The 24,354-nt window shown below is 38.6% G+C and overlaps 1 protein-coding gene across 3 annotated transcripts in view; it reads right to left on the minus strand.

The window, feature by feature from the left end:
- Positions 1-4,398: 4,398 nt before the first annotated feature.
- Positions 4,399-24,354, minus strand: part of BNIP3L (BCL2 interacting protein 3 like) — a 20,510-nt gene continuing 554 nt past the window's right edge. For 2 of the 3 annotated variants that reach the window (XM_002914423.4, XM_011218687.3), the window contains exons 2-6: positions 16,709-16,892; positions 11,925-11,997; positions 7,057-7,160; positions 6,774-6,923; positions 4,399-5,015 (exon numbers count right to left, since the gene is read on the minus strand). In XM_002914423.4, coding sequence (XP_002914469.1) covers positions 4,967-5,015; positions 6,774-6,923; positions 7,057-7,160; positions 11,925-11,997; positions 16,709-16,892 — 560 coding nt within the window. In that variant the 3' untranslated portion in view covers positions 4,399-4,966. Of the gene's footprint in view, positions 5,016-6,773; positions 6,924-7,056; positions 7,161-11,924; positions 11,998-16,708; positions 16,893-17,640; positions 17,791-24,354 lie in introns of those variants that run through there. The other variant, XM_011218688.3, reaches the window with a different exon arrangement.

Here is a 24,354-nt window from a genome sequence, read left to right on the forward strand (position 1 = left end):
TTTATCGAAGATTAATCATTTGTGATTTGGAATGTTAGCTCACCTAAACCTAGAATTTATAGCTTTTTCCCTAAGTTCTGGTTATCTTGGTCTGTTTACCAAGAGGCATAAAGGAGACATTTAGCTTAAACACATACATTCTTGTACCACTACCAAATATAAAGTGTTATTTCTAGGATTCCATAACGTCTATACCTAAAATTCAGCCATTCTCAATCCTGCTTTTTAGACTGAACTGTAATTTACTAATAGCAATGAGAGAATTAAAAGGCCTCAAGAGATCATTTAGTCCAACCTCAGGCAGCTGAAGCTCAAAAGCAGCAAGTCGACTAGGCTGAAAAGTGGGAGCCTAGTCTGGGTCTACCGGACTGATGCTCTTAGCTATACTGGAGAATAATGGCAGGAGCAATTACAAGGCTTCAGGAATCTTTAGCTTTAGTTCCAGTCTCCTTTCACATCAGGAGATCCCGATGGAGAACAATCCTATCTTCCTTCAGCACCTACCCCATCTTGGCTTCAAAGACCTAGTCTTTATGGAGAGAACAGTCTATCAGACTTGAATTTCCTCAACTTCTCACTCCTTCGCTCCCAACAGACCTCTCTTGACCCTTGCTCGCCTACCTCTCCACTTCCTATCACGAATGCTTAGGTTTGTGTAATGGCTCCCAAAGTCCTTCTCCCCCTTTCCAAAGTCTATCTCCCTTCTGAGTCCTTAACATATTCCTCCTACTCCTTTCAGGGTCCTACTCCAGTATTTTTCTGCTCCCTTGTGTCTTTAGTATTTCCTTTTGTGCTCTTTTGTTAGACCTACTCCTACCCCTATATCCGACTTAAGTAAACAATTCCACCACCCTGTCTCCTATGAGAAATCTTCCCTTCCTTTTCTTCATCTCCAGATTAACTGAGAAAAGCCAGCACTTTCTTGCTAGTCTTTCACTGACCCAACACAATCTTACCTGGGGCCCCTCTTTTGCTCCTACAGAAAATGTTCTTGCAAGAATCCGTGGTGATTCAACCACCAAAATCAAAAGGTTCTCTTCAAGTCACCTCCTTAACCACTAAGTCTGACAGGGTTTGGCCACCTCCTCCCCTTTTACGGGGGTCGGCTCTCCTACCATACTATTTACATCACTCACCTTTTTGAGTTTCTCTTCTGCTCAATCTTCAAATGTTGGACTTCACTGCTTTCTCCTTTCCTCCTGTTCAAATCTTCAAATAGTATATAACACACATGCATGTCTGTCTCCATGTATTTCATTTCCATTCCAGACCCTTCTCCTGAGTTCTAGTGCTCTTTAAGAAGTGTCTACTTGTTAGGTTCCAACCAGGTTCAGTGTATTCAAAATTGAAGTCATCTTTCTTTCCCCCCACCACTTCATTTCTCCTCCTTTCTTGTTAACGACATCAATAGAAACTCAGAGCAAAAAAAGGGGGGGGGGCAGGACAGACACACATGCCTCTTCCTCTCTAAGTCATCTTCTCACCACTGACTTCAGTTTTCCCTCAGATCTTCATATCTACCCTGGCCCACTTGGCCCAGCCCTGGGGTTATTCCTTGGGCAAGCCCTGTTCCTTACCTACAGAATCAGCTGATCGCCTTATCTCTGGTATTCTTTCTCCTCACTCTTTCAGGACCATCCACAACAGCAGTCTTCAGTCATTTCCCTGCATTTAACCCCTCAAATGGATCCCACCAACTGGAGAAGTTCAACTCCCAGAAGAGCATATAAATCTTAACTTGGTTCAACACTAAACTATACTTTCAATTTCCTCTCTACCCATCCTGTTTTCCAGCCACAACGACCTTCCTGTTCTTTCTAGAATATATTTTTCACATGTCAGTTTCTGCCATTCCGTTACAGGCACGCTCTCGATTTCCTTTGTTGAACACTTACTCATCTTTCAATATATCACCTCTTCTGTAAAAAATACCCTGATGCCACCTGGCTGAACAAAAGTTCTGAATGCTCTGGCCCCATCACACTTCATACACACTTCTCCGAAAAATAATTAATATTTTGTGGTAATGGTCTCCCTGAAAGTTGGGAACTCAGGAGGACACAAATAGCATTTGTTCCCATGCACCTGGCACACTGTTAGGCCCTCGAGTATTCGAGGAACTTAGTGATGGAAAACTTCTAGGTAGATAAGGTGAAGCCTCATTTCTAAACTCCCACACAACACACATGACATAAAATGATATGCTGACAGAGAAGGTTTTGTGAGAGCTTTAATGGCACAAAATGTTTATACCTACAAGTTATACATGTCTTGTAAACTGTATATAATGATACAAAGTGCTAACTAAATAGATGAAGAATGCATAACCACTTTGGCTCAGTTAATTCCAATAATTTCAACAATTGGTTCACTTAAAAATTCATCCGACTGGCTAAGTCTTCAATTTTCACTTTTTAGAATAGTAAATATTTTTACTGCAAAGTAACTTGTTGCACTTTTCAATGTGCAAGTTTGTGCAGTTATGCTCATGATTCTATTTACAAGTATTTTTAGCCAGTTTTCATCAATCAAGAAAAATGAAACCTGCCTTTTCGTCCCCAAATTGTAAACAGGTATAAAGCTTTTTAAACATTAATCTTAAAATGTCAACTGTTAATTGTCGAAGTCTCCTTTCAGATCATGCAATCTGTTTCTGTTCAACACAAATCTGGGTAGGAGCATAAACAAGTATTCTATATGTTAGGGCTATCGATAAATACTGCATGATTTCATCTTAGGAGAAGTTTTACTGTGACCATGTATTCACGTTTTAAGTAATAGTCCAATATTTCACAGATATTTTATGAAAAAGGGCAGAATTAAATTTATTTCCAATGTTGAAAAAAAATCATAAATATACCCAAGTTCAACCACACTACTGATAGAATTGCTACTGAGTTTCAAAAGAGGGCAATGTGTTACCAGTAAAAAAAAGTGGCTCTTATTTTAAGGTTGGATTTTACTTTTCCCTCCCAGGATACCAATTGTAATACGAGTTGCATATTGTAGCAGTTCAACGGTTTAGTTCTTTCAACTTTATCAGCCTTTCCAATTTTACTCAGGCTTTTCAAAATCAGCGGGCCATCAGATTCACTTTCTTTCCAAAGAAATCCAAATATGAACACTTGAAATAAATAGGTTACAGAAGGCAAATCAAGTGTTACCAGATATGAGAGTAAGAGAGAAACAAGGTATAATAAAAAAAAAATCCAAAATTATTTAGGTATCAAGTGCTAGAAAGAAAACATAAAATGATTCAGAAAACTATTTTGGATATATCACCTTTCTTAGAGATAACCAGCTATATTCTTGAAAAAAGACAATCAGAAATTAACTTTTTTTGCTTAATCTGTAGGTTTTCCACTATAACACGTCCATTTTACAAAACTTGATGTGAAAGACAAGAGAGTTAGTTTCTGCAAACTGGCAAATCCAGTTGCCAGCGTTCTTATCCAAGGCAAACCTGAAGCACTTTATTTAATGAATAGATGGCCAGTTTTAAAATTAACAATGGTTCTCTAAATAGTCAATAGTAATGTCTATATCATAAACAGTAATTATTTATATATAAAACATATAATAGTATCCCCTTTAGAGTCACGCTAGGTGTTCCGAAATCCAATAAATCTACTTGGAATAACTGGTAATCCTGCTGCTTTCTAACAGTTTGGTCCTAAAGCTTCACATTTTAGAAACGAACAAACAAAACAGAAACAGTCTATCACTGAAGGAAGCTGCCGAGCGCTCTGGAACTGCAGGAGTCGAGCGTGACTGAAAAGACGGCCCCAGGAGAACATGACCAGTGCCTGCACAGTCTCGGGCACCACTGTGGGAAGCTTGTGCAGGTAAACATTAAAAAAGGGAGAGATCCAAAGAAAACAAATGGGATCTTTTCAGAACTTTGTCAACTGTTCCCACAACCCAAGTATGGTTTTCAAAGTTGCAAAAGTGCTTGGAATCACTCTGAAACAATTATCTTCAGAGTTTAAAGGCTTCAGAGTATAAGTGGTGCTTCCTAAAACAAGAAGCCTGTATTTATACCACAAATTGGAACTTATTCCAAAGCCCCTTCTTAGAAAAAAATTTAAAAAACAAAAAAACAAAAACAAAACTTAAAGTCATGAAAAATTCACATGCAGCTAAAGCTAATAAACGTAAAAATACACCAAACACACACAAATCCCCAAAGCAATTTCATATATGTCTAGGCCTGAGACGTTCCTTAGGAGAAATAAAGACTCTACGCCATAGAAAGCCAGCAGCACAACACACTAGTATTAAAGTTTGCTGATGCAGTTCAGTTCTTACTCTACTTCATACCCGTCACTTACGTAGCTGGCCTCCTACAAATTCAAAGGCGCCATTAGGAGGCTGTTGAGACAAAACGTGGCTCCAAAGCTTGTTTAAAATAATTTTTTATTGCCCAGGATATTTTTTTCTTGTGTCTTATTTTTTTTGTTTGTTTTCTTTTTTAATAACTATAAATTCAAGCTTAGGGAAGCTTGCTTTGTCTTGAAAAAACAAAACAAAACAAAACAAAGCTGTTCTATCATTTGCTCACCTGATCTCATTTGAAGAGAGAGATGGTAATTATATTGCAAGAGTAAAATTTATACCATGAATGATACAGGTCTAAGTCTGGTGGCACTAAAAGGAGACAATAGCGTTGTTGACAAAATTATAATCTGCTGGTGGCATTTGCGGAAAAAGAAGCCCTTGCAAATTTCTAAATAACAGTAAACTCTGTTAGGAAATTCTAATCTTACAGGCCAAAAAGGTAATGAGGTTAGTAAAATGCCTCAACAGAGTCTGAATAAAATACTGGATTTGAGCGTTACTAGAACTTGGATATGTAAAAATAGGGCGGTAGGTTGGGTCATGCTTACAATGGTCTCAAGTTCAAATAAACTACTGTGACAATACACCACTTCACAGGTCACACGCTTTTCCGGGGCTGTTCTTTCCTTCAGTAGGTGCTGGCGGAAGGTGTGCTCAGTCGCTTTCCAATATAGATGCTGAAAGGAAACAGAGTACATCGTGTCTCATCGGTGTCAACGGCTGCATACCAACCGGCTGCCCACAGGCCGAACTGTACCTAACAACTCCATGCTGTAAAAGACTCTCAAGGTGTATGCACACAGTTCCCTAACACCCTAAAATCACTGCTGACTTACTTAAAACTAGTCACCAGCCAGCCAAACTGGTTTTCTGTAATTATGTTTACTCATTAGGCAGGACTGGACAGCACGGGGCAGTGATCAGACAAAGTAAGACCAGAGAGAACAGATCCCTCCAAAGAACAAAGCATAGCCAGCTTCCTTTGACATGTTCCCATAAAGTGGGTAGAAGGTCCTACTGATCGTTCACGTACAAAATACAGTAACACGCCAAATTACAAAGCTGCCAGTGCTTCACAGTGGGCTCGTAACTAATCATTTAACTCTTCAGGATTAAGGCCTAATATTACTTTTCTGTGCCAAGTAAGTATTTTACCATTAAATAACATAAGCAGAAGGGAAGTTAAGGAAAATAGGAAGCCAGTCCCGCCCCCCAGTGTAATAAAACCAACTTTCTCAAATCCTTTTTTGCTACACTCATCTGTAACAACAGTTAAACTCATACCAGCAAGTGAGATAATCTGAAGACTAAGAATGGGAAAGCAATCAGAAGGTATAAAAACCTTGAGGGCAAATGAACTACCGTGCAGTCAATACTGGAGGGGAATTTAAACTCCTCCCCCTGCCTGCCCTCACACCAACCCCATTCAACACTCACACACTCCCTTACTCCACAAACCCCTTCATCTTTTCTGCTTTGTGATCATGGCCTCTGCCATCACAAAAACAGATCAAGCACCCAGGAAGACAAAAGGAGTCTATGGGAAAGTCATCTGTATGTTTCCATGTTTATGACGGTTAAGTAAATCTCTCTCCCATATGCCGAGCTCCTTACAGGGGAGATAAGGGACCACATAGCTTTTGCATATTATATAGAGAAAATGACTCTTCGCACATGCTTAAAGAGAATAACAGATATGTCTTCTAAAAAATAACGACTAGTGTTTAACTCTTATAATCTTTCAAAAACAGATTTCCTTGACTGTTCCATCAAGACCAAAAAAAAAAAAAAAAAAGAACTTAAAAGACATTCCTGAAAAATTCATCAGTTATAGGTAAATGTGGGGTCAACTTTAGAAGAATAAATGAAAATGCTATGAAAAGAAAAAACAGGATCCTGAACCAACCTACCAAGTTTCACTCAAGGACTGCTCAATAAAATGGTGTATTTTCCCACCTGGGGAAAAAAATGTTCCAATCAACCCCAAATTCATACACTTAGAGGTTAGTTTACTTTAAAACTTAGCTGATCTTGATGAATCCCTAAATTCTATCCCTGAAACTAATAAACACTGTATGTTAACTAAATTGAACTTAAATAAAAAATAAATAAAAATAAAACTTAGCTGATCTTGAGTAATTTATAAACAAGAACAAAATGCAAAAGGAAAAATCAAGCACAGAAGAGCCCCCTTAAAGATGACCATGGAGAGGATTAACATGAACAACTTATTTTCAAATAAGAAAAATAAAACCCCACTACTTAAAATGCCTTCCAATAGTATATCAGCTTCAATAATTCTTTTATGCTCTATTTGCACTGAAACATTAAAAGCAAAACAAATACAAACCATTTTATGCCTACTTCTTATGTCTGGAAATACAAAAAAGGAATGAAATGAAGGGAAAACCCATTAGGAGTCCACCAGTACTTACCCTAGGCCCAAAGCCAAAACATGAGAGAGGAAGAGAGACGGAATGAACACCTTAAGGAATTCTGCGGAGAAAATACCCCCTTTCTTCATGGCCCCACTTTTCCTCATGCTTAAAGAGACGGAGCGTTTGGGGTGTCTGAAGTGGAACTCCCTGGGGGATGAAAGGCAGAGGCAGGGGTCAGAAATGTACTTGCTGAGAACTGCCTGGGAGCGAGCAGGTCCGCTGCCTGGGAGTGGGAGCGGCATCCGCTGTGTCCCCTGAGAAGACATGTGCAAGGACTTACTTAGGTGGAATGTTTTCAGGTCTACTGGACCAGTCGGACACCCAGTCGACGCTTTTCTTCAAAGCATCAACTTCTTTCTCTCCTTCTGCAACTTCTTCTTCTGACTGTGAAGAAGAATTACAACTTTAAAAAAGAAAAAAGGAAGCCCAATTGTTCCTACGACGAAAGATAAATCTAGACAGAAAATACATGAAATCTCTACGGTTGTGCATCACCAATTTTTATGTAAGAAACAAGCCAGTTTTCTAAAAACACTGACCCAATGATTTGAGATCAAGGCATTTAATATCTTAAAAAGAACCTGAGTGGGTCTCACTGTGGTTCTATCTAAGCATAGGATGTGAACCTGAAAAAAGTGCACTTCGGGCTTTAATGCCCACTAAAATGTGGAGAGTATTAATAACTGTTGCATCTGGGTGATTCTATACAGAGGCCCACAGCAACATTCTCTTTACTTCTGTTCACACTTAAAATTTTTCATTATTAAAAATAAAAAAAATCTCCAAAAGTATATGCTAACCAATAAAAAGTGAACAGAAAACAAGTAGGAGATGTGATGAGGAAATAAATAATAATAGTATTTACTAATCATTTATCAAGAGACAAAAGCATCATTCTAAGCACGTTACACGCATTAGTAATTTTTACCTGGCGACAACCCCATAGAACAGGAATTATTAATATGCCATTTTACAGATGAGGCAATGAAGACATAAATTTAGTAAGTGCCTGAGGTTCCATAAGTAATAAGAGACAGGGCCAGTATTTAAACTGGGTAAACTGTTTCTCAAGTCCCCAACTCCTTAGCATTAGGTTTTTACTTCCTGGAAGGAGATTCTATTTTTTTTAGACAAATCACTATCTAAACACTTCCCAAGGTTTATTCAAAACTACTTAAGCCAAAAGTTTTTTGGAATCATTTATTTTATACTGACTTAGAATTTGACATTTTTTGCATCAGGTAAATGAAAAAGAAGTCCTTTTTCTTGCTAATGATAACCTCAGTTTCAGGCCGAGAACAAGCAAAATTCCCAATAGCTTCTCTTTCATGAGAACCCACAGGAATGAGGCGGTCCTAAAAATGAATAGCAATATTCACTCAGCTTTAAGGAATGTGATGCTAGGACCTCAAAGCCAAGGGTCTCAAAGTTAAGAACGGTTTTGATTTGTTACTTTGTTTGAATAGGATTCTCTCTTTGACCAAAGCTTTCATTCTTTTCGACAGATAGCTCTGAAATGCAGAGCTTGATATATTCATGTGATTCTTTTTGACAGGGCTAGTTCTTTATGAACTAGGTGCCCCAAGGAAGGTAGTTCAAAGAGTAAAAGGGGCTATCCTGTCTCTAGAGACTAGCAAATCGAAAGTGAAATCCCTGTGCATTTTGCTACCTTGGTAGTATCATTTTTATTTAGTTCTGCTGGACTTGGCAAATTCCACTGAATGACACAATGTAGCCTTTAGGATTAAGCTTTTTCCATTGGGTACTGAGATTACTCAGAGTCATGAGTTGGCTCTTTGTGGAATAAATCTGAAAACATCCTAAATCAGAAACATTAAGTTGTTACAATTTACTTATAGATCAGTTTGTGTACACACCGTATCTGACTATATTCAACACACTGCATGTCACTTCTGCTTACAGTTTCCAACCTGGTCTCACATGGCTCTCCTTAAAACTGCTCACAGACTGAGGTTTAAATCTGTGAACAAGTTAATATTTCCTACTTTCCAAGAGAAAGGAAATGTAATAAAATTTTAGGACCTAATTTACTTTTAGATGATGTCATTTTCTCTCAGTTGAGCGAAGCAAAGTTATCTTTGGAATACTCGTAAAAACCAACAAATTCCCCAAATCAGTTTAGGATGCTTACCTTAAGAACCAAGAATCCTACGCTATCCTCATTTACTACTGCTGTGTGCTTCCCTTTATTAATCTTAAATTTGCCAGTTTCAGGTTTTAAATTACCTTCCAATCCCTGGAAAAATGCACTTAATATGGTAAAAATGCACTTAATCTAATTAAATAAGATTCATGGTTTTAACTGAATCAATAACCCTCTCTCTACACCTACATTTAAAAAGATTCTGATTATTTTAGCCTGTTCTCATGTGCAAGTCCTTTACCTTCAAAGCACTCACGTGGTCCATGCCAAGTTCTCTAAGTCTCTATGTGCGGGTATTAAACCACACAGAATGGGGTCCATAAACCCCAGTTTTACACGAGGGGAAAGGGAGGACATTTTCAGTCTGTATCAGTGATACCCAACACTGTGCTGGCCTCTTCAGTCCCAGAAACACACTGCAAAAACGACTTCAAGAGGCCTCCACAGTCTATTTGCTGCCATAAAATGGAGACTCTTGAGGGCTACGGTCATGAAAGTGTAGTCTGAATGATCCTTTTCCTAAATGCATTACACCGTAGGCTTCTTCATACCACAACTCACCGGGCACGTCTTCGTTCATTCTCATGACCTTGTGGACTCTCCTGAGATTAACCCTGTGAGTGGACTTATTGGAGTAGAAGGCACAGGGCTGTAGGCTCAGAGAGCCCTGGTTTCTATCCTGGCTCTCTCACCCACTGGCTCTGTGATCTCAGAATAGTAATTTAATGAAGACAAAGCCCCACTTCTCCCATTTGTTTTCGGGGCTAATATCATCTCTTTCACTAGACTGAGAACATTGAAAGTGGGAAAAACCTTTTTTAAAAATAAATTTAGCACCTAGAACATATCTGATATATATTAGTGTCTTTCCTTCCTCCTCCTAGAAAAGGCTGAAAACGTTCTATATTCCTCATAAGACACGCATAAAAATGTTCGATAAGAGCAAGTCCCATAACAGTCCTGTGGTAAATACTTCTGTTTGCTAACCCTAAGCTCACTTCTCATTCATGAAAAAAATCCACCCTCCCAAAACCTAAAACTATTAATTTTTAAATAATCATTTCTTCAGTTTTAAAAAAGCAATGTAAAAGGCTTTTTGAAAGTTTAAATAAATCATACCTGATTTTTATTAAAAGTCTTACTCTAAAAAACATGTTTTTCTTAAGGGACTTAAAACTGCTTTTCCAAAGATGTAACCATGTTTAAATGGACTGCTCTGATTGTTAACATGGCTTACCCAACAACGTTGACAATAACTAATGTTCGTTTAGGTACCTGTTTCTGAATCAGGACCATACTAGCAATACTACCATAATCTGACACAGAAGCCAAAAATGTTACATTTTCTTTCCTGAATTTCACAAATTCCTCTGGAATTCTAGGATGGACGTAGCCAGCTCTACAATTCCATTTAAATTTAATCATCAGTTAAGGCTAATTGTATACTGCCACTCCATGAATCAAGACAGCACTTATCAGAGTGTTTCATTGATTGTCAGGTAGATTATTATGGGGCAAAAGTATGTGTGAAGGGGTAGGGAGGTCTAAGACCAAATAAGCTTGGGAAACACTTGGTTTAAACAGATTCTTCTACTGCAAGAATTGTCAGAGCCTTTAATGTGCTATACTATGTGCTGTGACTACTGTGGGGGGAGGGGAAGGGAGCCCAGGGACTATATTATTTCCACTTAACTTGACTTCAGAACTACCTTGTAGAGCTTCCCATTGAGCAAATGTTCCTCAACACACATTCTGTAAAATGCTAATCTAGAGCTTCAAATTATCCGCAGAAAAGACAATATGAATTGAGGACATCTTCCTCAGGAAAGACAACAACAAAGAATTTCATTTCTCTTCCTTGGGATTCCTTAGTACACTTTTGCCATGGAAATTATATATTTTCTTCTTCATTAGTTATAGCTTATGCACATGGCAAAACCAACATACATTAGCCAGCAGTTCAACAACTGCAGTCAGAACATCTCTGTACACGAGAGCCTTCTCTATAATATAAAGCTCATCATAAAATAAATTCATATTCAATCTGTAGATTTTCTAGGTTTCAGAGAACAGCACAGAGTATGGAAAAAACAGGGAAAAACTGTGCAGCCTTCTGAAACAGAAAGAATACTGGGTGGACCCAACATATCATGCACAGAATTTCTAGTGCAAAAGGGGAATAGGACATTGTACAGGGAGAAGCCCACAAAGCAAAGTTTCTGTCTGACTGCACTTAAACATTCCTTCCACAAATACTCTGCCAGCCCATGAACACTGTAGAAAAAGACAATGGTTCTGGTCCTCACAAATTTGCACTCTGGCACTTCTAGGCGAGTCCACACATCAATATAGTCAAGGGCCAGCTATGAGCATTTTAAATCGTTAGTAACAATTACTTACTTATTATAAATTTCAGAATATTAACTGTTGTACGCTTTCAATACTATAGCCATCTATTTTACTGACAATGTCAACTGCTAATGAACTACATTTACCTTCTTTAATTTAAGGAACCCTACAAAATTTAGATGAATTTTATCTCTAGCTGTTGAAATTTTTCTCAAAAGCCCAGATGCAGAAAAAGTTTTCACGCCCAGTTCTACAACTTTCCTTTTCATTTATTATTTTGTGACCTTAAATAAAACATCTGTCTCAGCTTTCTATTTACAAACTCAAGAAACTAGCCCGGAATACTGGAATGATACATTACAGACAAGAATTTTCCAATTCTTTTAGGGTGAGAAGACCCCAAATTCTCAGTTGCAAAGGCTGGTACAACGAGGGCTGTATCATCCTAAGTAAATTCCAAAATCAGAAACTGAAGAATTTAAAACAGTTTCAAACTACTTTTTAAAGTCTATTCTTATTCCTTAATATATTTTAGCAAAACATACTTAGTTAGAGGTTCGCATTCCTAATTATTTACTGTACATCAGAAAAACAAGCACACGCTCACACACACACACACACACACACACACACACCTGAGAGCTATGGTCCCTGCTGGTGTGCATCTCCACATCAAACATAATCTGTCCATCTTCTTGTGGGGAAGGGCTAGAAGAGAAAGATTTATTTAGCTATTAGTTTTAATACTCATTTTGTCAAGTAATTAACCTCCACTGGAAATTAGAAGTTACAGTGGTATGGCTTTGAAAAAGCAGGAAATCAAAAGTATTATCTTGAACCCAAAGAACAAATGAAATTGAGCACTCTTATTCCCAAAGAGTTCTGGAATTTTGTGCTGGTGATGAATTCCTTCGCAAGGATAAATTTTCCCATTTTTATTCTTTTTCCAATAAAGGTACAAAGATCTTCAAATTCAGAAACCTTCAAATTGGGGTTCTTTTTCTCAGAGTTCTTTCATCATTAAATAATCCATCACCAGTGATTTTCAAAGTGTGAAAGCAGTTTTCAGAGTCTAGTTGGCTTCCAGCCTCCCGAGGAGCTTCCCAGGTGTAACCTGAAACCGGCCCCCACACAGAGGAGGACAAGGTGAGGGAAAGAGAAAGACCACTTCAGGGTGAGAGGTGGCAGTTTTAAACATCAAGGGAATTTACAGACAGGCTTGTCTTGGAGTGACAGTAAGGTGAGCAGATCGCACCTACCTGCCAACTCTTAAAAGTTTGTGCAGAGGCCTTAACTGTGTTTAGTCATGTATACCATTCGGTCTCAACACCACATTTCTGTCTCAAAGCTGTATTCTTGAGGAGGCTTCTGGGAGCCAGGAAGGCAAGCAGAACGCACATTTCAAGGACAGGGGAGGGAATGGGAAGCCTCCAATTGCCCAAGTCCAGCTCCCAGGTCAACCTGCGGTCACGTCTTCTCGAACACCTCCCCCAACACTGTTTCAAAGGGTCTTCAAGGTTAAAATTGTTTTCATGATACTATTATGATTTATTTGCCTTTCATATTCTTATTCTGTCATTCTTATTCCATGTATCATGAAATTTTCCAAAGGCTACATGATGTGTTTTATCACAACAGACCGAATGCAAAAGCAAATGAGAATCCAGCTGTTTTCTATTAAGCCAGATAATAAAGAAATTTGCAAAAATGTAAAACAATGCCACCAGTCCTTACTAAATTTTTTTGGGGTTATGAAAAAGTTATTTTTCATTTTAAAAAGTATACTCATCCTGAAATGCAATGGGTTTATTACTGTTGAATGAATACATATTTTTAAATCTGTTTTAATTTCTAATATAGTTAAATATCAAAATATATAACCCACATCAACAAAAGACCTCTGGGGATCTTAATAATATTTAGGAATGTCAAGGAGTACGGAGACCAGAACCACCATTCTACTTATTTCAGAAATATTTGCTTTGAGATTATTTCAGAGTGAATTATATAGGCTTATATATGAATATAGAACCTTCAATGAAAGTACAAGATATATTCCCAGAGGAGCGCCTGGGTGGCACTGCGGTTAAGCGTCTGCCTTCGGCTCAGGGCGTGATCCCGGCGTTATGGGATCGAGCCCCACATCAGGCTCCTCCGCTATGAGCCTGCTTCTTCCTCTCCCACTCCCCTTGCTTGTGTTCCCTCTCTCACTGGCTGTCTCTATCTCTGTCAAATAAATAAAATCTTAAAAAAAAAAAAAGATATACTCCCAGAAACAAAAATTTACAGATAAACTTTTAGACAAAAACACATGATCATGAACTATACTTGATATGATAGATGAAAACAACACAGTAAGTTCTACTCTTAATCTTATCAATGATCCTTGTGTAACCACAGCAGGTCACTAGACTTTCCATTACACACTCGACCCTGCCAAATCTAAACCGAAGTAGGGATGAAAACGCTCCAGGCTTAACCTGTTCAAAGGAGTAGATGTTATCTGTTAAAGCTACCAAGAGCACACGTACAATGTTATTAACATATAGAGATGATGGTGAGACAGACTCAAAAATAAGTAAGATCACCTGAAATGTGTCAGACTGATTCAGCCTCAGAGTCTCAGACTATTCTAATTGACATAAAAGAGCCTTAAATAGGGACAGCAAAAGAGAAAAGCTGGTTCTGTATCATACAAATATGTTAGCATATTTAGAAATTTTTTTTTGAACTAGAAATCTTAGGCTCGAGCACAAGAACCAGGTGGAAGGAGGCACTCCTGTTGTCCTCAGTGTACTGTCATTACGCTCATATAACACTCTTGCATTCACAGCCAGAGATCAAATTAAGAGCCAGTCTCACATAGACAGGAGCAGGTCAAGGCGGCAGGATGACACAGTCCAGAACCCTACAGAGCCTCTGCTCTACTTCCACACTCTACCACTGCACCAATCCCACTTAGAAAACACTACACATTTCACTGGTAAGCGGTCTACTAACTCTAACAATCTGGAATGCATTAGAGCTTCAACCCTGGCTCATATCAGAATTAGCTGGGGAGCTTTTAAAATATCCTCATGTCTCTACCCCATCCTGATGACAGAATATAAACCTCTAGGGATGTGGCCTGTACACTGGTATTTTTAAAAGCTCCCTGGGTGAATCTAGTGTGTAGGTTGAGAACTCCTGCAATAGGGTAAAACGCAATACAAAACACATAGGGGTTATCTTCTAATAACCACTACAGTGACAAAAATGTATCTCTGGAATAATTTTTAAAGTGAAAATATAGTTGACCCATGAACAATGCAGGGTGCTAAACCCACCCTGCGCAGTTAAAAATCTGTGTATAACTTCTGACTCCCCCAAACTTAATTACTAATAACCTACTTTTGACAAGAACCCTTACGGATAACATAGTCAATTTACACATATCTTGTATGTTATAGGTCTTATGTAGTGTATTCTCATAATACAGTAGGCTAGAGAAAAAAACTGTTAAACTCGTAAGGAAGAGAAACTACATTTACAGTACTGTACTGGATTTATGGAAAAAAATCCACATGGCTGTACAGTTCAGATCCATGTTGTTCAAGGGTCACTGTATATACAAATTAGCTTCGGAACGAATATCCAACAATCCTAAGATGTTTCCACCTACAAAAAACACTCCTCAACGACTTCAAACATAGAGATGCATGGCAATTTAAACGACATGAATTCTGAAGACATTTTGAAATGTTAAGGTGTGTTAGCACAGGACAGTATTACTGAGCTAGAGTCGTAGGCCTTCTCTGAAGATGACTAGGAACCCCAGAGCCTAAAGATACAGAAGCTGAGGGATAGGAAGTGTTCAGAAGCACGTGCCACGCCTTGCTTCACATGTTTAGAAACCTAACTTAAACGTGATCAGAGGAAGGTAAATTCATATTCCATCACAAGTATAACTACAACCACAAATGAAATAAGATGACAAGAAAAGCAAGCAGATGACTTTTTCTCTGCTCAATGACAACAGCAAGTGAACAACAGTTTAAGAGACACACTGATACCAATGATCAAGGGTCATGGACTTGAACGCATATAGTAAAAGTCTTATAAACAGGCCCAGAACAAGCAGAAAACTTCAGAAACCCATTATGAGTCTCATAATATAAATGTAATATAATATAAACTTCATTCTGAAAGACAGACGAAGGCTGTTGCAACTGGAATCAATGGCAAGCTGCTCAGCAAAGAGCCATCTGCTCTGCTTCTGCTTATAACAAGAGCCATCCCAGGCTCCTAAGAAGCACAGGGACAAAGGCAGAGATGAGACGGGGTGGAGGGGGTGCACAGTGCGCTAGAGCCAGCAAGCCAATCCTCTGCTACCTTGGTAACATCAGTGGATTATAAGACATGCAGGAACTTCAAACATGACTGAACTCCTGTTTCTCCTTTTAAACTTTTTTTGACAAATAAAATATGCTATATATACAATTTTTACAAAGTACAAAAATATTCAGAAGAAAAATATCCATAATTTCATCTCTTAGAGATAATCACTTTTATTTTTAGTATACATTTTTAAGTGTTTCCTCAGTCTCTGCCTTGTGCATCTGCATTTTCTACATGACTAATGTCAGTTAACTCTTGATTAACCAGAGGATCATCCAGTATCCCATAATGCTAATAGTATGGCTGCCACCAGTCTAAGAAGTGTCAGGTATACCACCCATTCCTCCGGAAAAAAACAAAGCTTACAATGCAAAATAAACGAACAACTCAGTTTCATCTTACTCATACATATCACTATATCCTTACTCTTTCACCAGAAGCAGCCCTTCATCAGTGGAATTACTTTCCCCAAGGCAAATGCAGAAAAATGAGGTCTGAAATTAAAGTTCCTCTGAAGAAACAGAATGGCCTTCCAAATATCTGCAGACCTTGGTTGGTGTTTCCAACCATGCAAATGCCACTATAACTTGAATCAACCTGCAGTTTCCAGGACCCACACGTTTACTGAGTGTCTACTACGCACCAGCACCATGACTATCAAGGGTACAAATGAGATGAAACATGACCCCTGACTTTTGGAGCCTCACAGTCTAGAAGGGGAGACAGATCCATAACTGGCAGAATACGATCTGTGAAACAGGACACAAAGGAAAACGGAAGAAAGTTTAATACTATAAGTAAACATTTATGCCACTGACTTTTAAACTAATAAACATCAAAACATGATACAATCTGAACAAGGAAAGTCATTTAATCTAGGGAAAAACACCAGGCACTCAAATATTTGTCAATTAGCTATCTGATTTAAATACACATGCTGCAGTAAATCAGGAGTCATATTTTGTAAAATGAAAATGAAAGCAGATTTATTTTTTCTAATGGGAAATTAACCTTGTAACCCATCTATGTGGGTCTCACTTACCTGTCACAGTGAGAACTGGCTCTTGAACTACTCTGTCCTGATTCGTGTTGTGCATCCAAAAGAATCTTCTCCATGTCTCCATTGTGGATAGAGGATGAGGAAGGTACATGTTCTAGCCCCCCATTTTTCCCATTGCCATTATCATTGCCATTGCTGCTGTTCATGGGTAGCTCCACCCAGGAACCTGTTGGACGAGTCAGATAGCTTAAGTTAACCACAGCAGAACCAAACTCTGTCATGTGCACATAGATGCGAATGTGGTGAATTCTGATAAGAATTCGGTCTTGCCTCAAAGCAAATGCAAGAGTATTCAGAAGAAAATAAATAAGGAGAAACAGAAGTCTAAAATATATATATAGTTTCTGTTCTTGAAGTAGGTCACACAATCAACCAATTTAGAAGAAGCTGGAACTCTACAACTAGTATCTTAGAAAATGGGTCTTTCAGCCAATTTTTCTCTCTAGTTAAAGCTTAGTTTATATATGATACGCACTTCACTGAAAACTTTGAGATTGCTTTTCAAAAAATAAATGGCTACTTTATTACTACTTATCTTTAATATTTTAATTATATATGTTTAATATAATGTATATATACATTTTTCCCATAGTCCACTTCAGCTATTTAATTGTATTGTCCCCACAGATGAAATAAACCTATGGCTCAGAAACTTCATAAAAGTCATCTAAATAAGTTAACAACTGTCCTAATTAGCACAATTAGAAGCTCCTACAGAACTTTAATCCAATCATAAAATTTTTAATTTGTGTACAAATGTGCAGCATAAAATTAATGCATCTAGCTCTTAATTAAATCTGGAGATAATACTAAAAAAATTCTGAAAAAAGCTTTCTCTCTACCCCACAAATTAGTTCCTTCCTTTCCTTTATACCTCACCTCTTTCTATCCTCTCCCCTATGCACTAACCATACCTTGTGGACTTGTCCTTTCTTCTCTCCCACAGCTTCCTATTTCCTAGGGTTTCACTAAGCCTTGTTGATTTTGGGGGAGAAACTACGCATCTGTACAGGAGACACTGAGGTTTTTCTCAGGTCAACAGTCAAAGAGGGTGGAGCCACAGGAAAGGGGACGTGGCCCTGGTAATCTGGATAGCTCTTGAAAATATTTATTTATTGGCTCAATGAGTTTGCTGAACACATTAAGGTGCTTTAATTTAGTAAGAACTTGTAACAGCAGCCAATAGACCAATTTCACAACAAAAAGAAACACTGGTGAATTTTCTTCATAATTTCCATTCTGTACAACAGATTTTGCTTTAGAAAATATAACCAAGCAGGCTGACAGACCATTCCTCCAAACTCTCAACAGAAGCCTTAGAGTTCTGTGGCTGAACAATCTTCATTAGTAAATCAGAAAAACCACCGAAAGAGGCTCAAACCCTAAAATGCACTTTCAGTGAGGTGAGGACTATTCTAGATCCAATGTGAACTCAACATCATCCTCATACGAAGGAAAAGCTCACAGGCAGGCCTGGCTGGAAATCTGACTCCACCACCTACTCTCTGCCTGTCTTTCTGAGCTTCAGTATTCTCGTTTGTAAAACAGAGATATAAAAATACAGAGTCCTACCTCCCAGAGCTGCTCTGAGGACTAAACACAGGACATAGGTAAAGTACCAGGTAGGTGGGAGATAGTCAGCTATTTACTAGTAAAAAGACCTTATATTTGTTAAGTACTTAGAACAGTGTTTGCTAAATAAAAACGGAGTTACCCCTTCTTTCCTTTCCCTCTAAGGCAGGCAGGCCCAGTGGGTGTCAGAGTCCCATTACCACCACCAAATCTTTGGGACTGTACTGCCAAACAACACAGTTGTAGGACTTCTCTGTGACCTCATTCTGTACACAAAAATGGACACAGACTAGACAGAACTCAAAACTGATTAACAAATTCAACTAGCAAAGCTAAGGCAGATTTAACACTAAAGATAATTTTTTTTTAAAGATTATTTATTTATTTATTTGACAGAGACAGCCAGCGAGAGAGGGAACACAAGCAGGGGGAGTGGGAGAGGAAGAAGCAGGCTCCTAGTGGAGGAGCCTGATGTGGGGCTCAATCCCATAACGCCGGGATCATGCCCTGAGCCAAAGGCAGATGCTTAACGACTGCGCCACCCAGGCACCCCTAAAGATAATTTAACTAAATACTTTGAGTGCCTCTGGAGTATATAAGAAATACACCAAAATCCCTAAATTTAGAGTTCTGCAAAGTATTTTAACAGGAAAGAAACAAAAAAGAAAGAGGTATATGATAAATTTTTTTTCTACTTGTACTGTTTTCTAGGATTGTCAAACTTATTTTTTTTTATTTTTTAATTTTTTTTAAAGAGCTGAAGGCAGACACTTAACGACTGAGCCACCCAGGCACCCCCCTGCCTTTTTTTTTTTTTTAAGATTTTATTTATTTGACAGAGAGAGACACAGTGAGAGAGGAAACACCAGCAGGGGGAGTGGGAGAGGGAGAAGCAGGCTTCCTGCTGAGCCCAATGTGGGGCTCCATCCCAGGACCCTGGGATCACGCCCTGAGCCGAAGGCAGACACTTAACGACTGAGCCACCCAGGTGCCCCTGTCAAACTTATTTTAAACCAACAGAATTAGTTCTTCCTGTATAGAACCCCAAGGATAAGATAAAACAAACAAAAGACCTGAGCTGCTCTGGTAAAACTAAGGAACCAGGAGTTCCTGATGGGTCTCTGCAGAAGCCAGTCTTCCCTAAAATAGTTAATGTTCACTTCAAGTAGCTGATCAAAGAGAAAACTGGCTGTAACAGTATCAGCTTTTCCAGACCTTACTTTTTTGAAGAACCTCCAAATCAATATCTAAATTCTATTTTCTGCATTAAAAATATATGAGCAATCATAACCTAGAACTTGAGAAGACATACCTGGAAAACCTTAGTAAAACTGATCTCTGTGACTGGCTTCACACCCAGCATAACGGAAGTCACTTCTACTTAAGGCAGACAATATTTATCTGGCATATTATTAATATGGTGGTTAAGAGCACAGACTGAAGGCAGACTCCCACTTTACCACTTACAGCTGTTACACCCTAGACAGGTTACTTAACCCCTTAACAGTTCTCTCAACTGTAAATTGGGGAGAATAATTATATCTACCTAATAGGGTTGTCAGAAGGTTGAAATGAATAAAGCAAGGAACAAAATAAGGAAGGTCACTAGTACATGGTAAGTGCTATGTATTAGCCACTTTTATAACTATACTCTGTACCTTTTAAAAAAATTTCTTACTGCAAAAATGTGTTTCTTTTTTTTTTTTTTTAAGATTTTATTTATTTATTTGAGACAGAGAGAGAGAGAGAGAGAGCATGAGCAGGGGCAAAGGCAGACGGAGAGGTATAAGCAGACTCCCCGCTGTGCCAGGAGCCTGATGCAGGACCTGATCCCAGGGCCCTGGGACCATGAACCCAGCCGAAGGCAAATTTCCAACCATCTGAGCCACCCAGGTGCCCCTAAAAATGTGTTTTTTGAAAATAAACAAAGTAAAAATACATTTCCTCCCAATCTCCCATTCCTATTCCCAAAGACCACTTTTTTAAAGATTTTATTTATTTGACAGAGAGAGAGAGAGAGAGCACGCCCACGCACACACACAAGCAAGGGGAGTGGCAGGCAAAGGGAAAGGGAGAAGTAGGCTCCCAGCCTGATCCGGGGCTCGATCCCAGGACCCCGGGACCAGACCCAAGCCCAGCGCAGGAGCTTAACCAACTGAGCCACCCAGGTGTCCCAACAAAGACCAGTTTTAAAAGGTTTGTATGTCAACTTCCAGAGTTTTTTCAATTAAATACAGTTCTGTTTTATTTTTTACAAAAAAAATGTAATTGTACTACACATATTTTTCTGTAAGAAGCATTTTTTTTAAAGACTTTATTTGAGAGACAGAGAGTATGTGAGCACAAGCAGGGGGAAGGGCAGAGGGAGAAGCAAACTCCCCACTGTGCAAACGGCCTGATGCAGGGCTCGATCCCAGTACCCTGAGATCATGACCAGAGCTGAACACACACGCCTAACCAACTAAGCGATCCAGGCACCCCTGTAAGAAGCGTTTCTTACCTAACAACTTCTGGATGTTCTTTCAATGTCAATGTATATTGCCTTACTTCATTCTTTTTAAACAACTGCTTTTGAATCTCATCATAAGGATATACCATACTTTAACCATTATCCAAATGTCAAGGCTAACCATTACCCTAATTGTCTCTAATATTGTTATTACAATCAGGTCTTCAATAGATGATAATTTGACAATGTGCATTAAGACACCTAAAAAGGTAGATTTCCCTTAAATCATAGATCCCATAGATCATCTACGGAAATAAACAGTATTGCAGAAAAAGTTATACACACAGATATTAAAACCTTCATATTTTGACTAAGATGGGAAAAAAATAAACTTGTCTTTCTCAATAGATGGACTACACATGCTTTTCATTACCTAGTTCATTCCTGATTTACAGTCTCAGAATTTCTTGATGTTCTAACTCTACCAATTCTCACAAAGCCCCCTTCTACTTGGAAAGTAAACAAGACAAGATATGAGGATTGTGCTGTCCAAGCAATATGAAGTAGAGAAAAATCTGAGTGAATTCTCTTCCTAATAATCAAGCTTTAAAATTAAAAACTGCAGGCTCTCTATTATATTAAAAGACTACTTATAAACTGAAAGGTGTTCTCTTATGCCAGACTCTACATATGCACAACACATGAGACATTTTCTAGTTTAAGTCTTTGAGAATTGCTAAGCGATTCAGAATTGCTGAGAGATTCACACTTCAACATTTTGTAATATAGTACGTGGTGAAGGCTGGTCTGGTAATTGTGATTACATTCATGACTGTATGCTGTATATACTCTTTATAGATTTATAATCACTACTTCAATCCTTTTGCAAGAAGGGGAGTGGGAGAGCTGAGGCGTAGAGGAAGGGAGAGAAGGAAGAAGAGTAGTTCTCATCTTTTTCCACAACTTTCCAAGGTCCCATGTATAACTCTTATCCTAACCAGGGGTAACACATTTCATTACGTCTTCTGTTCTTTCCTCAAAGCCTTTATTTTATTTCAAGCACTTGATGCTGTAATCCAGACCAAGAACAGTAACCGACATTCTTCTAAAAAAAAAAAAAAAAAAAAAAAAAAAAAGTTGGTCATTTTGCACAAGTGGGTACTCACACACCAGCTACTTATGTATTCAAAACAGTATCATCAAGTAGTGAAGTTTCACATGCTATAGCCTTAAAAGCCTTCTCACCATACTAGGGAAGCAAGTATATCATGGTTGAAAATGTTTAAAAAAGACAAAAAAAAAAAAAAGCTGTACTTCCTACATTAAATACTAACAATACTACTACCTTGATTTTCCTTACGTTACCTACCAAATTATACAGCATAAATGTCCTATACAAATATTAAATAACTTGTTAGTTTTCTTAAGAATAAAACCGACTGGAAACTGGAAAAACGTCATTTTTACTTTGCCAGTAGTTTAGATATTTATCCACTGATTTGTAAGGAAAATGAACAGTTACCCTACAATGGTTAAAAAAAAAGGAAAAAAAAGGGAGAGAGAGAGAGGGAAAGGTTTCATTATTCCAAATTACTTCAGTAATTTGCTGTTAAAACTCTGTCTTGACCCCTGAGCTGAAGAAAAATCCCAAACCACAGATAATCTGTACAATGAGTTCATCTCCTGTGTCATAGTTGTGCAATTTTACCCAACAAAGAACTTCAACTTATCAGCAATTTGAGTAGTATTAGATGTCTGAGTAAGGTGTTTTGCCTAGTACCCAAAAATCACTTGAAGGAATCAGTAAGGATTCTTGTTTTGTTTAAACCACTGTCGTATAATGAACTGAAAACACAAACAGAATAAAAGGCAAAAGGGGAGAAATTAATACGGCACTAGCTAAAAGCTTTTCAGTAACTTTTCAAAGCTCACCCTACTCAAAATAAAATACTTTCTATCTAGCAGATTTCCCAAAGCCAACATTTTGATATCACACACAGACTGAGTGTTCTTCCACTTCTGTTAAGAACTAATACAAACGTAGCAGCAACTGATTGGCCAAAAACATCAAATACCTCATAGGTCTATCAAACACAGAGATAAACAATCACAGACAGCTCAACCCCATTTGTTGTTTTTGTTAAATGGTCAAAGGAAACTAAAATTCCTTTTTTCCTGTGAAATCATGTTTGCATACTAACCAAACAGCTAACTTGTAAGTATTGCAAGAAAACGGTGAGTACAATTAAGAAACAGTACCCTAAAAAGAGCTAGATAGGCAGGTCACCTCTGTGCTTTAGGTAGAAAAACATACTGAGAGAATAGGAAACACACATCACCAGGGGATTCTGGGCTACTAACATGTCCTGAAAGGAACACTAGATCATTTGAAAGTAAAAATCTCAGCTCTAGATCCTAGCCTGCTGTGAACTTGGACAACACACTTTACTCTTGCTCTTTACCAGTAAATAACAGAGACAGTTACCTCTAAAGTCTCTTCCCATTCTAAAATTCCATGCTTCCAAAAGAGTATGCTAAAAACGGGTAAGTAGTGTTTTAAGTACACATTAATATATGAAGCAAATAACGTTTAAAGATACATAAATTAACCCCTTCTGTGGGAAATAACATATAAATCTTAAATTCCAGAACATAAGACACTTGAGTTTCAAAAACTCAACATTTAAGAAATTTATCCATCAAAAGATGGAACAGCAGCAATAAGCAATGAAAATATCTTCAAATACTCAAATTCTATTCCCATCTTGTAGGGAGGGGACAGGAACTCTTTTGCCTAAAATAATTTTTAGGCTATGTTGGGAACACCTCCCTCTTATGAAAGAGATTGCAATGTCTCTGAATGTCATTTAAGCATCCAAATGATTTTTAAACGATTTCATCTGGCCATATGCTAACTGTCCCAACTGCCTCTTTCATGAGATCAATTACAGAAAGGTTAGGCAAGAACCTTTCCAAGAAGACTGAGCTTTCAAGACAACTGGAAAAAACCTTAGGACAAGATGTCTGAGCACCCGAATGTTATGATAAGCAACTGTAGCTGGTCGTAACTCAAATACTGCACATTAACTTCCAAGCGCCCGACTCTATCAGTGTGATTTTTTAACCCCGTTTCTGCACACTTATTGCCCCAGATTCTATGATTTATACAATCCTGGATGGTTCAAGAGGCTGTTCACAAAAGGTTTTCAGGGCACAGAACTCCATCGTTTCAAAAACAAAACCAAAAAACTCACTTGGGCCAACTCTCAAAAAACAAACAACAAAAAAAGTAGCATAGCCTCTTTACCCCCCCCCACCCCCAACGTGAAACAAGTAACCACTAAATTACCAAATGATTTTCCTGACCAGCCTGTGGTAACAAAGGAAGGGAACTGGAGGGCTCACATTCTGAGCCCTAAGAGAAGGCCGACCCAGAGAGGTGGGGTCAGCGGGGCCAGGCCCGACCCCCGCTGCACACCTGACCTCCCGCGCATCCCCCGGCCGCCCCCTCCCCTCGGCCCGCCACCCGCGTCCATCCCCCAGCGTCCCCGCTGCACGTCCCCATCCCTGCCCACGTCCCCTCCGCCGCCCGCTCCGCCCACCCCGC

This window comes from Ailuropoda melanoleuca, chromosome 5 (genome assembly GCF_002007445.2).
Source record: "Ailuropoda melanoleuca isolate Jingjing chromosome 5, ASM200744v2, whole genome shotgun sequence".
In the NCBI taxonomy this organism is placed as follows: domain Eukaryota; kingdom Metazoa; phylum Chordata; class Mammalia; order Carnivora; family Ursidae; genus Ailuropoda; species Ailuropoda melanoleuca.